Source organism: Gopherus evgoodei, chromosome 22 (assembly GCF_007399415.2).
Source record: "Gopherus evgoodei ecotype Sinaloan lineage chromosome 22, rGopEvg1_v1.p, whole genome shotgun sequence".
NCBI lineage: Eukaryota > Metazoa > Chordata > Testudines > Testudinidae > Gopherus > Gopherus evgoodei.
In genome coordinates, this window is record NC_044343.1 from 556,250 (window position 1) to 569,338 (window position 13,089).

The window sequence follows — 13,089 nt, forward strand, 5'->3', positions numbered from 1 at the left end:
ATCAGTCTAATATCATAACACAATTCTCTTGGCCAAAACCATTCCAGGATTAACTGACACAAACCTTGAAGTCTCAAAAAAAAAAAAAAAAAAAAAAAGCGTCAGCACCTGAAAACCCAAGAGGAAAATCCATCCCAGCGGCTCATTCCAATGTTCCTGTGCTGTGGGGAGGTAAGGTTAGGATAACACAGTGTGTCCTGGGTCCTGAGAGCTCTTACTGCTTCTTCAGCTGCATCAGGCCCTACCAAGAATATAAGGAGCCCCTGGGATTGGCTTCTTAGCCCAATATGCCAGTGCTTTCTAGTGTTTCACTCCTTGCTTTTCCTGGACCTCTCTCAGACTCTTTTTTACTATTTGCTTTGATTGCCTTTTTCAGTAACATATTCCAAAGATTTAGTCCCATTTGTGTAATGCAATTCTGTCCAGCAGAATAGTGCTCGCAGTTCACTCCGAGTGTTTGATCCCCTCTCCAGTGTGAACAATTTATCATTAGCAACAATCAGTCCCTTCCACTATTTTTGAAACCTCAGAGCCTCCTCTTCTGCAAGGAGAAAAAGCCCAGAAACTCCATTAGCCCTTCACAGCTGGTATTCTCTCCACTGGATCTGTATGTGCCCCCTTCAAAGTAATAGCCTCCTTTCAGAACAGTATAAGCTCACCTATTCATCACACATCCCTCTGGCTAATAGGGAAGAGGCCTTGACAGTGATTCCAGCTGGGAATGTTTCTATCTGCTCTAAAGCTGGCCTGCATCTCCTGTTCCTAAGCCAGTTTTCCACCCCATATCCTTTTGCCTTTACTTAGAGCACTTCCACAGGAAGTAATCCAAATGTAAACCAAGACCAGCATAGGCCCCTCAGTTATTTCCTCACTATCTTTCAAACAGCAATATGGAAGACTCCTGTTGGTGATATTTCCTCATACTGATATGCAGCCTCCCATTACCTACAGGCAACATATGTATTATCCACACATCCTCTGCAGTCTGTGAAAAAGAAGCAGAAGAGAGGTTCAACATTACTATCTCTATAGCAAGGACTCTAGGGTTCCCCACAATCTGACCTGGGTTTTCCTGCATGTTCTACTCTGCTTTAGGCATTTATGATTGTACCACTTGTGGCAGGGGAAAAAGAGAATCCCAGACTCAGGAATTAGCCGGTAAGTGAAAGAAAAATTAATTTTCAAATGCATATATTTAAAAACACAGCAGATTGGAAAAGGTTTTGTAAATATGGGTAGCAGGATACAGTGTGTGTGCACCCTTGGAATCCCCATTTTCTTTTAAAGTAAATGCTCCATGCATTATAGGCACATATATCTGCACAAAAACAAGTGTCCATGCTCCCCTAATATATAAAAGGTCAAATTCTATTCTCAAGATACTGAAAAAAAAAAAAAAAACAAACCCCCACACACACACACAAACACACACCAAAACAATCTCACTGGCTTCACTGACAGTTGCGTGAGTATCTAAGGGCACGTTTTGATTCAAACTGCAGCCCTCTGAAGATGCACATAATGGCTTCATCTTCACTGGGGGGAAAAAAAAAGGTGCAGTCTCAACTCAAGTTAACTAACTTAAGGTACAATCCTAGTGAAAACAAGGCAGTATGTAGTCTTCATGTGAGTTAGTAAGTCAAATTAAACTGCCTTGTCTTCACTAGAATTGTACGTTGTTAGTTAACTTGGGTTATGAACACAGCTTTCTTCCCCTACAGAAAAGACAAGGCCATTAAAGGAAGAGGTCTGTTGTGTAGAGAAATTCCTGATGAGTTCTTTTGCTGTTTCTCAGCGATAGCATGTTAGTTTCTTTTCTCTCTTCAGATAAAGCATCACTAACAATATAATAAAGCAATGAAAACAGTGTAATGCTGCAACAAAGCCTAAAGCGAATCTGAAGACTGTAGTTCCTCCCTTCTAGAGGGCTGGCTGGGCAAGAGGCACATTCTGTCCACCTCAGTTTGGCTTGCAATAAACATGATGTTCTCCCAGAAAAAAAGATTCCAAGACACAGAGCCTCCAATGAAATAGAATCCAGATGTTGAAGATAATACAGCCCCTAAGAAGCCATAAACAGCTCCTGTTGGAGCACAGTTTCACTTCAGCTTTTCCAAATGAGTCTCATTTAACTACCATGAACCATGCACAGTAATAAAGGCTTATTTGGCTGACTTAGGTAAATTTGTTAATCTTACTCAGAACATCTGTTTCCCTACTTCAGATAAATATTTTCTGACAAGTGAAATCTCCAACTCTCTCATTTTAATTACATCTCTTCTCACATAATATGGCATTTACCTCCGCAAGCACCTCAAAGGGAATCCCTGCTAATGAAAGAGCCAAGGCCAACCCCTAAGCACATGCTCTGCACTCTGATCACAACATCTTACCTGCTCCAGGCTCTCAATATCTGCTCGGAAACCTGAGAACAAGGGCACCTCCAAGACAGCCATGTTTGACGATCCCGAATGCAGCCACCTTCCCAGGGGGGATTAAAAGAGAGAATAAAGTCAGGACCTGAGTTAAAACCATACCTGGAGCAGTTGAGGATGAAGCAGACTTGAGACAGAAGCTTTCAAAGAAAAGTTACACACAGGGTCTAGGAGAAAAGGATATCTAATCCCAAATGAAGGGCTTGCTAAAAGCCACAGTCTCTTTAGTTTTATAAATGCTCCTTGTGACAGGTTGGACCCCACTTCTAGGATGCCATTTGATATGCTGGGGTTTAACTGAGCCTCCCCTGCACAATCAACCTGGGTTCCCTCTCCCTGCTGTGCTGAATTAGGGTTTCCGGCCTCTTGCAGCACACACACACACAGGTAGAGCCACACCCTGCTGCAGACACAGGCTGAAGTCAGCTCTGTGCGAGAGGGCTCCCTCCCCCAGCACTCACATGCCCACCCCTTTTGGGAGACACACCCAAAAATACTACGTCTTGCACTGTATAGAAATATTTGTACAGCTTTTTATTAACTACAAAAGGTGAATTTTAAGTGAATATAAGATAACAGACAGAACAAAGCAGATTACTTAGCAAATAAAACAAAGTACGCAAGCTAAGATCAATATACTTAAGGTTATAAAATGTAATTTCTTACCCTAAATATTATTTTAGTCAGGCTGCAAAGTTTGTGGTTCAGAATTCCAGTTATATTTTTCAGGCTGGACCCGTGTCTCAGTCTGGACTCCCCCCCCCACCGCCGTCTTCCCTTCAGGTGGATTTAGCACTCTTCTTGGGCAAACAGGCCATGGAGAGGAGGAGTCCCGTTTGCTTTCCTTCCCACCCTTAAATAGGATTTACATAAGGTGGGAATCCTTTGTTTCCCAAACTTGCCCCCACCCCATTCCCTTCCAGTGGAAAGTTACAAAAAGTCCCAGGTAATATTTAGTATAAGGTGACAAGACCATCTGACCAAGTAGCGTCACAGTTAATTCCCCCCTCTGACCTCCATGCCTCCCAGGAGGGAGAGAGATTAGTATCTTCATGGTTTTATTGTTCCTTCCTGATGGCACATCAAATTTGATGGCCTTCTCCGCTGGTGGGTGTCTTCCCAATACACCTCCAGTTGTAATTATTACATAGTCCATATTCCTAACTTTAGATACAGACATGATACATGCATACAAATTGGATAATCACATCCCAATAAATCACAGCCTTTCCAAGGATACCTTACAAGACCCATCTTGCATAAAGTATTTCAGTTATGTTATATCCATATTATAAGCATATTTCCATAAAGAATATGGAGTGTAACATCATAGTCCTCTCTGCTTTTGCTAGCCAAAAATTAAGTGCAGACCAGAGAGCACAGAGATGTGGGAAGGCAGGCAGACGAGGATGAGGAGAAGGATACAGTCTATTATGGGGCCACTAGACTAATTATTGGACATCACCGGGCAAGTGCGCTGCTGACAGAGGAAAATGGCCCCCTGTGGGAGGAAATACTTCTGCTTCTCCCTCAAGTGGGCTGCTGGGAATGGGTTAAGGCATAAGAAAGAGCCAGGGCTGGCTTTAACAACTGCGGGGCCCGAGTCAAATACCTGGCAGCGGTCTGGGGCTTTGGTGGCACTTCAGTGGCGGGGGGGGTCTGCTCCAGGTCTTCCATGGCACTGAACGACCCCCCACTGCCAAAATGCCACCGAAGACCTCCAGAACAAACCCCCTGCCACCAAAGACCACTGGAGTGGACCCCCGCCCCCCGCCGCCAAAATGCCACTGAAGACCCCCGGAGCGGACCACCACCAGGTGAGTAAAAAAAAAATTCAAGAAGGCGCCTAAGGCACAGGGCCCTCTTAGGCGAGGGGCCCAATTCCGGGGAATCGGGTGAATCGGCCTAAAGCCAGCCCTGGAAAGAGTAGTGCCTGGATTGGTGATCTTGGCACATGTGCGATGTATATTACAAACAAAAAACAATGCAGAAAGGTAGCTCAGACATGCAGCAGCTCTGCACAGACCCACTTTTGTGGATGGGGGGCATCGTAGGCACTAACTGGGCCTCTGAATCCCTCTCTCCAGCCCTGCACTTAGATATCATGGAAATGGGTAATTAAAAAATATACAGAATTGCTTCAGATAATGCCCATAGCACTTGTGATGTCTTGTTACCCTGGACAAGATAGAAATTCAGCCACTTCTACATGGAATAATTCAGCCTGAGGGTCACCACTTGCCCAACTTCATGATACAATCCGAAGCCCTTACTGAGTGTCACAAACAAACTGCGAGGCTCTGGGCTTTATCTGCGGCTCTGTAAACAAAATAGCATGGCCATATCTTAAAGGAAATGCAGAGAGACACTGGGCTCAATGTGATATACATGAAGAGTGCCTAAGGGCAGATCTACACAGCAAAAAAAGACCCAGATCAAACCAAAAAACAACCCTGCGGCAGCGAGTTCCAGAGTCCACATAAACTGATTTGGTCTTGCGCTATGGGGCTAAAAATAGCATTGCAGACACTCCCACTGGGGCTGGAGCCTGGGCTCTGAAACCAGCGAGGGGGGAGGGTCTATGTCCCAAGGTTCCAGTACAATCAGGAACATCTACACTGCTATTTTTACCCCTGTAATGCAACACCCATGAGCCAGAGTCAGCTGACCTAGGCTCTGAGACTTGCTGCCATAGGTTTTTGTTTTGCTTTTTGCTGTGTAGACGTATCCTTAGAGAGTGAGTCCCATGGTTAGAAAAGAACAGGTCTGGCATGGACAGAGGCAATGCCAGCTTCCCCACTGCCAAAGTGCTCTGCCCCTCAGAGGTGACAGGCTGGTTAAGCCTCCTTAGCCAGTTTAGTCCTTGGCTTCTCTGCTGTGTGTGCCAATGAGGATACTGATTAGTGCCAAGTGAGATGAGGACACATAAGACGCCAAATGGCCTTCCCTCAACATGGCCTTTGGGGCTGGAAGTGGTTAATTAGGGTTAAAGGAATTCATATCCCATTACCTGGTCCCAAGCCAGCCAATCCTGCTTGTCCAGAACTTTCTATAAACAGTTGGTTAGGAAACCTTGTTCCGAGGTGGAGACATTGTTGGCTAAAATTCATTTGAGGGGAAGTGCTGAAGCCCAGTAAACCAAGGGGCTGAACTGAAACACTGAGCTACATCTTAAAGGTGACTGCAGAGGGGAAAGCAAATGGGTGTGTTTTTTTCCCCTTTGCGTTTTATCATATGAATTTGGATCTGGGGGACTCTGTGGTGACTAAAGAATTAGGGACCTATCACATCACAAAAAGAGCAAAAAATGCACAGTGTGGAAAGGAAGATTTTTAGTCTAGTTAAAACTGGTATTTTGTAAACATCCAATTCATTCCAATGAATAGGGAAGAGAGTGTCTTTGTTATTATGATTATTATTAATAATTATTTGTACTATTGTAGTGTCCAGGAGCCTGAGCCATGAACCAGGACTCTGTTGTACTAGGTGCTGTACAAACACAGAAAAAGAAAAAAAAAAAAAAAGGATGGTTCCTGCTCCAAAGAGCTTACAGTCAAACTCTCTCACTTGTTCAAACAACGTGAGCGCTCACTATGCGCATCGTCCTCTGCGACACCAATGAGGCCTCCAGCAAAGTCAGGGAAAACAAAGCTTGTAATTCCTCATATTTCTATGGTAAAACACAAGCAGATGGAGGAGAATCCTTCCAATCCATTGTATATTACAAAGAGGGCAGATGCTCATTGATTTCAATTCCTCACTGCATGGAAGCAGTGGCACTATTGCAACAAGATGACTGGTGCAATTATGATTTAGACCCAGCTAGCTCCTCAGAGAGAAAGTGGCATTTCCTGTTCCAGTAGAGCACTCTTTTCTCTAAATCCATATATTCATTCAGTCTCACCCCAAAAAGGAAATGTCCCAAGGACTCCATCTGAGCACTTGGCTCCTCAAAATAAACAATTTCCCTCTTGTGTAAGAACTCCAGCTTGATGCATTCCCATTGCTATCCTTATAAAGGCCATCCGTTCAAGCTTTACAGGGGAAGTTAAAGAACACCTTCACTGGGAGACTCAGGGGGAGGGAAGATGTCATTTGCTTTTGTTTGTTGTCCAAGACTTCGATCTCCGCAGACTGGGCTTCCTCTCAAATTTCTGTCTTTGCTCCAGCAATTCCCATGGCAGAAGTTTCAGAAATGACAGCAGAAAGGTTATGTTGATGCAAGGCATCAACTCCTTAGTTACAGACATCTTCAATGAACAGATGAAGAACATTTCAAACTTGCCTCCCCACAAGATGCTCATGCAATAGGAGAGTCAGGGCCTGCTGACATTAAGTAACCACGTGATGTAGCAACACTAGTGCAAATCCCTGACACAAATGTGCTGCATGAGTGCAAAGCAGAGCTGGCACTGGAACCACTATCTGGTAAGATACTGGTACAGTTACACAGATACCAGTTAATTCAACAGGACTGAGAAATGCCCCCTTCTTCCATTGACTATAAACCCACAGCTCCCAGTGCCGGGAAGGCAAAGCAGCAGGTGAAAACCTCTGAGCTAAGGAGAATTTGCTAAAGAACCTGGACAGGCTCTTGTGGTTACACAGAACTGGCCAGACAATTTTCAGGGTCCCCAGCAAAATGTGGTAGTGGAAGGTGCAAGGGGCAATAAGACCTGAGCTGATTGCCACTCAGACATTGCTGCTAGAGGGAGGCATAAAGCTGGCTTGTGAAATGCAAGTCTATGTGGGGCCAGACCTGGGGATTTAATGGGTCTTTCTGGCTCTCATGCATAGCATGAGAGCCAGAAAGAAGGGTTTGGTGAGCTTAGAGACGACAGAGTCCTATCTTTGTTTGGAGTCACTCTGACAGATTGTTTTCAGGACTGTATCCAACATCTGTGTTTAACTCTTTGGCAGGAGGAGGTGGCAGCAGACAGGGAAGCACAGACATTCCCATTGCTATGATGAGGCACTGAGTGACTGTGCGGCTGCTGCGATTTAGGGCATCCAGACCAGATAATTCTTTAACTGCTAGAACCCCGGAACCTGGCATATTGGAAATGGAAATGCAAGAGACTTATGAAGATTTGGGGAATTTTCAGTTTCATCTGCTGTGCACTTTGACATTTGTAAATGCCTCCTCACTCTTGCTCTGGGCTTCCCTTCCCTTCAGGCTGCCCTAACACAACCTCCTCGAAACCAAAGCAATCTGTTGACAATAGGGGCAGGATTTCAAGCTTGGGGTAAAAGTCTGGTTGATTCATCACAGGAAAGTCAGGAGAGTGAGGTTCTATTTCCTGTCCCTGCAACTCACTCAATATAACACTACAGGTAAGCCTCTCTCACATACCTCAGTTTCCCCATCGATAAAATGGGGATAAGGCTGCTGACAGCCTTTACAAAACATTTTGAGTTCTATGGATGAAAACCAGTGTGTGTTGGTATCACTCCAGACATTTTTTCTAACTAATTTCTAACATTCTTTAATAAGAATCAAGCAGATAAATAGTCAGCTCTGGGGAACCATGTCACCCAAATAATCTCACAGACTGCACTGTTACCATAGTGACTACAGAGCCATACCAGAAATTGGATTCCAAACTGATATACCATGGCAACCATCATCCTTTGTTAGAGTTTGTATCCAAAACTGAACAGACTAGCCTGAGCAACTCAAACAAACATTAAATCAGAGTAAAGTCAATAATATTTATAGAACCATGGCCATGTTTCACGTAGAATTACCTAAATCCTTTAGGTTTCTAAGGAATCTTTCATTAATATAGCCGGGGAAAATGTTCTGGAACTTTTTCTTTTGCACCTGATGTAATGAGATGGTTTAGTCTGTTTTCTTCAGGTTTTGTAAGAGACAATAATAAATATATAAAGGCTTAATCAGAGCCGGTAGTCTCCAAGTGTCACCTCCTTTCTATACAAAAATTGGTAAATTCTTTGTGCATGTTTTTCCTCCTCTCAAAAAGTGCTTAAAAACTAAAAATATCAAAGCCAGCAACGAAGCACTCATTGTATGGTTACCCATATTAAGGAGGTATGCACAGCCCAGCTATCATGGGCATACTGCAAGAACAAACCAATGTGCACACTCTAGGGAGGTAAAGTAGTTTAAGTAAGAACACACATTAGTTTCAAAGGGGTAGAGTGAGAGAAAAGGCAAAAAATAAAAATACAGATTAAAAATGTCTTAATCATGTGTCCCATTGAATCAGTTTAAATTATTAATGGAACCATTCCAATAATAAACCCTCCCTGCCTATCTTTATTTGCAACTCCTAACACTTGGTATTTGTTAATGAGTGCCTCAGACACCAGCTATCTTACCTGTTATTCTGGCTTCAACACCCGAGCAATTTGAGTGAGACTACTAGGACAAGTAAAACCTGAGTTGTTCCGTCTTACTTGATCTTAGACAAAGACAACACAGCAAGAATAGTTTTACGGTATGTATCCCATCAAAACACATTATAAACCCCCATAGATGTAGGGACAGGATGCAATTCTCACTGGAAGAACATCTGGGAATGGTTTGCAATGGAAGGACTAGTGGCAGGATCTGCTGATAACAAGCCTAGCCAATCTGTACAGAGATCCATGTTGAAGGAAATAAAGAGATTTCACTACCTAGTGCACGTCTCCAGGATCACTTTGTATTCCTGGTGATCTTGATCAGAAGCTGGGTCATCATCATCCACCAGTGCCCGATCTCTGTGGGAGGCTTCTGAGCGATTCTCATCTGGAGAGAGGGGCCGTAGGGGGTGCTGAGTTTGCTGATGACACTCTGATTTGGGCTCTTTCAGGTTAACCAGAAGCTGGAAAGCTGGTTTAGCAACAGGGTCAGGCACATTGTAAGTGACATCAATCTAGAGCAAAGGGGGGGGGGGGGGAAATCAGGTCTGGTTGTAGTGCCATTGACTGTGAAGCACTAAAAGCATCATTTAGACCCTGCAGCATCACCAGACTCTTCCAGAGAGAGACGAGAGCAGAGACCAGACTCGCAGAGACCAGACTCTCATACATTTTGTGGGGGACCTCGGGCAATTACTAGTAACATCCTGCATCAGTAACACCACTGCTCACAATGACATTCCAACTGCCAAACCTACACTAATGTTTACAGATGGGAGATTTTACCAAAGAGAATCTCTTATAATCTCTTATACTGGAATTTGAAAAGGTTCAGAAAATGGCAACAAAAATGATTAGGGGTATGGAATGGCTTCCTTATGAGGAGAGATTAATAAGACTGGGACTTAATCAGCGTGGAAAAGAGATGACTAAGGGGGGATATGATAGAGGTCTATAAAATCATAATAGGTGTGGGGCAAGTGTTATTTACTCCTTCTCATAACACAAGAACTAGGGGTCACCAAATGAAAGTAATAGGAAGCACGTTTAAAACAAACAAAAGGAAGTATTTCTTCACACACACAGTCAGCCTGTGGAACTCTTTTCCAGAGGATGTTGTGAAGGCGAAGATTATAACAGGGTTCTAAAAAAGAACTAGATAAATTCATGGATGAATTTAGGCAGAATGGTCAGGGATGGTGTCCCTAGACTCTGTTTGACAGAGTCGGGAATGGGCGACAGGGAATGGATCAATTGATGATTACCTGTTCTGTTCACTCCCTCTGGGGAACCTGGCATTGGCCACTGTCAGAAGACAGGATACTGGCTAGATGGATCTGGCTAGTATGGCTGTTCTTATAAAACTATACCACAGCTTGACATCTCCCTATCAGGAAGCATTCCCTGACATTCAGTCTAAATATTCACTTTCAAATGTCACTCCAGTCACTTCTAGTCACACCCTCATGTACCACCCTCCTTGAGACATGAGAAACGGACATAGCAAAGGCTTAGAGAGGATTATTTGTTGGCTCTCCATGCCAATTCATCACTGCGGGGGAAGAGGTTGGAAATAAATGAAAGTTTAATAGACTGTCTTGCCTGTTTAAATGTAACCTTCTCAGCTTCTTTACACAGCCCGGCAGCACCCTTACCTGCAGCAGACAGCAGCCTTCACCCTTGGCACTTACGAACAGTCCAGTGGGAATGCTGGGGATCTAGGGACAAGCATGAGAGAATCCACAGTTAAGACATGTCAGCCTTGGTTTTACTCTCCATGTGATAGAGCATTCCAGTTTACATGCAACCATATAAAATCAGAAGAAAAATGGTAGATTCTTCCTCAGTCCCTATATTTAACGCAAGCAGCCAGTGGTAATTGTCCCAAACCAAACACCAGGCATCCGTTATGCTGAAGAATGCTCTCATAACTGAGTATTTGCTGCTTCTCCCATCAGAGGTTGGGCAGAAAATCTTGAGATTTCACAATATCCAGCCCATTCCCCCCACTGAAATTATATGAGTTACAACACAGAACCCAAATTCAGGTCGCTTTGGGAAACTGGTAACATTAAAGCAGAGGAAGTTGCATCTGTTCAGGCATACACTTACCACTGCAGTCTGGAGAACCTTCTTATTCATCTTGTTAAGCTCAAAAGTCTCTTGATAGTCTAAATTAGTGGAAGCCAGGGAAATGGTAAGGTTGACTCCTCCAACATAAGAAAGAATGGCATATTCAGCCAGAGCCTGCAGAGCTAGACATGTATCCTACAGGATTGGGGAAGAAAAGACAGTTAATGAAGAACCAAGGAGCATCTACCTTATAAACTAGCAATGTACTGTACACTCATTAGCATCTGACAGCTCAGGTTTCCTCTGCACTTGCTTAAACAGTAAATGGAATTGCTTCATTCCCCCTCTCCCTGCACCTCTTTCTCCCTCAGAAGTCTCAGAGAAAGTGAGAGAGAAATTCAAGTTCACCCCATGCTGTTCACACCCAAAAGGTATGATAAAGAGCACTGCGACGTATTCTCTTCCCCAGGATTTAGCACGACTCTTAGATTCTAGAGTGAAACCTAACCCAGATTAATCTCAAATCAGTCAATTTGCATTGGCACATATTTCTGTACTGTAATTACACAAGCTGACAGGAATTCACCTGAGTGGATGAGAATCCTCCAAGTGCATTTCTTTGCTGCGACAGCCATTTAACCACTGGAAGTGCAGAGGCCACATCTCCCAGGAGCGTGTATGTCAGCAGTGCATAGGCTGTCATTTCCACTTCTGCAGATACAACTGAAAGGGAAAACAATCAAACTCACATCTGTCGTAGGGAAACTGGGCTGAGCTAGAAATCACCTCTCTGTAGATTCACAAGCTAAAAAAAATCTTCAGGTTCTAGAGAGTCCAAGACAGAAAGAGACAAATGAAGCAGTGAAAAATGTCTGTACTCAAACTACATCAGGCATTTTCCAAAATGGGCCTCATGTGTCAGCTTCCAATCTAATCTTTCCTCTGGCACATTAGATCACAGCTCCTTCTGCTTGACTTTTAGCCCCTGCTCAGATTTACTCTGTCTCCCTTTCCCCCTACATGCCACCCAAGCTGCATGGGTGACTCTGCATCTCTGTCATGGGACTTTTCATGCAGAGCCATGGTCTTTTTTGACCTGGCTCAATGATTACTCTTGACAGTATAGCCTGGGGTTTTAAATAGTTAATTATTAGTGCTGGCATATTCAAAGGAGACTAAGGGAGTTAGATAGCCAACTCCCATTGACTGTCAATGGAAACTGGGCACCTCACTCTTAGGCTCCTTTGAAAATCCCAGGCCAAACAGCTGTTACTGTAAAATTAAGTATATTTGACCTCTAATTTCCCATGGCAAATTACTCCTCCCTTGAGGAGTCCCATAAGGCTCAATGCTCTCCTCCATTTTATTCACCATCTCCTGTGAAGCTGTATGGAGAGCTGGTGAGACAACATGGGCTGAAATGCCAGCAATGCATGGACCACGCCCAGTTCTGCACCTCCTAGTTCTCTTAATGTCTGGCAACCTCCTTCTCCTTTCTTGAATTGTTAACAACACAGACATAAGGAGGGTGAAAGGGACATTAGAGTGTATTATAAAAAACATGCAACTAACAATCACTGGACTTTTGTTGCACCCCATTTCCTTTGCCTTCACAATGTGAACTCCTTGGGGCAGGGACCTTCCCTTCTTACCTACCTAAAAAAGCAGTTAACACACTGCAGGCATTATATAAAACAGAGAATAATCCCAGTCTTTCCCCCAACAGGAGTATCATAAATAACCACAAACAGGGGTACCTGATTGAGAAAGCCCATCGTTAAATCCCATGAATGTATCTTCATCAGTAACCAGAGTCCCCATTAAGCTCCAGTGTGTAAAACCATCTAGAATGGTAAAGAAGTAAAGAAGTTAAAGCTAGTCCCTAGACATGGGGAGAATCAAACTCTGTTGCCACATGTTTGCTGTAAAACCAAACCACCTCCTGTATTGCACTGCCACTCCATTTACAGAGTAAGCTCCTTGGGGCAGGGACTGTGAATTCCTCTGGGTTACATACAGTGCTAACTACACTGTTGGTGCTGTGACAAAGTTCCTCCTCTACCTTGGTGGGTCCTGTGCTTATTGGCAGATTTGCTCACCTCAGTGATCTTCCCCACAGTCTAGATCAACTCCTCCTGTGTTTGATCAGGAGTTGGAAGGTTTAGGGGGAACCCGGGCCCACCCTCTACTCCGGGTTCCAGTCCAGGGTCCTGTG

At 43.9% G+C, this 13,089-nt stretch overlaps 1 protein-coding gene across 1 annotated transcript in view; it reads right to left on the reverse strand.

The window, feature by feature from the left end:
- Positions 1-13,089, reverse strand: part of CPAMD8 (C3 and PZP like alpha-2-macroglobulin domain containing 8) — a 139,553-nt gene that overhangs the window by 19,844 nt on the left and 106,620 nt on the right. The window contains exons 41-46 of the mRNA XM_030540055.1: positions 12,632-12,718; positions 11,461-11,597; positions 10,914-11,069; positions 10,457-10,519; positions 9,078-9,316; positions 2,394-2,481 (exon numbers count right to left, since the gene is read on the reverse strand). Of these exons, the coding sequence (XP_030395915.1) occupies positions 2,394-2,481; positions 9,078-9,316; positions 10,457-10,519; positions 10,914-11,069; positions 11,461-11,597; positions 12,632-12,718 (770 nt within the window). The remainder of the gene's footprint in view (positions 1-2,393; positions 2,482-9,077; positions 9,317-10,456; positions 10,520-10,913; positions 11,070-11,460; positions 11,598-12,631; positions 12,719-13,089) is intronic.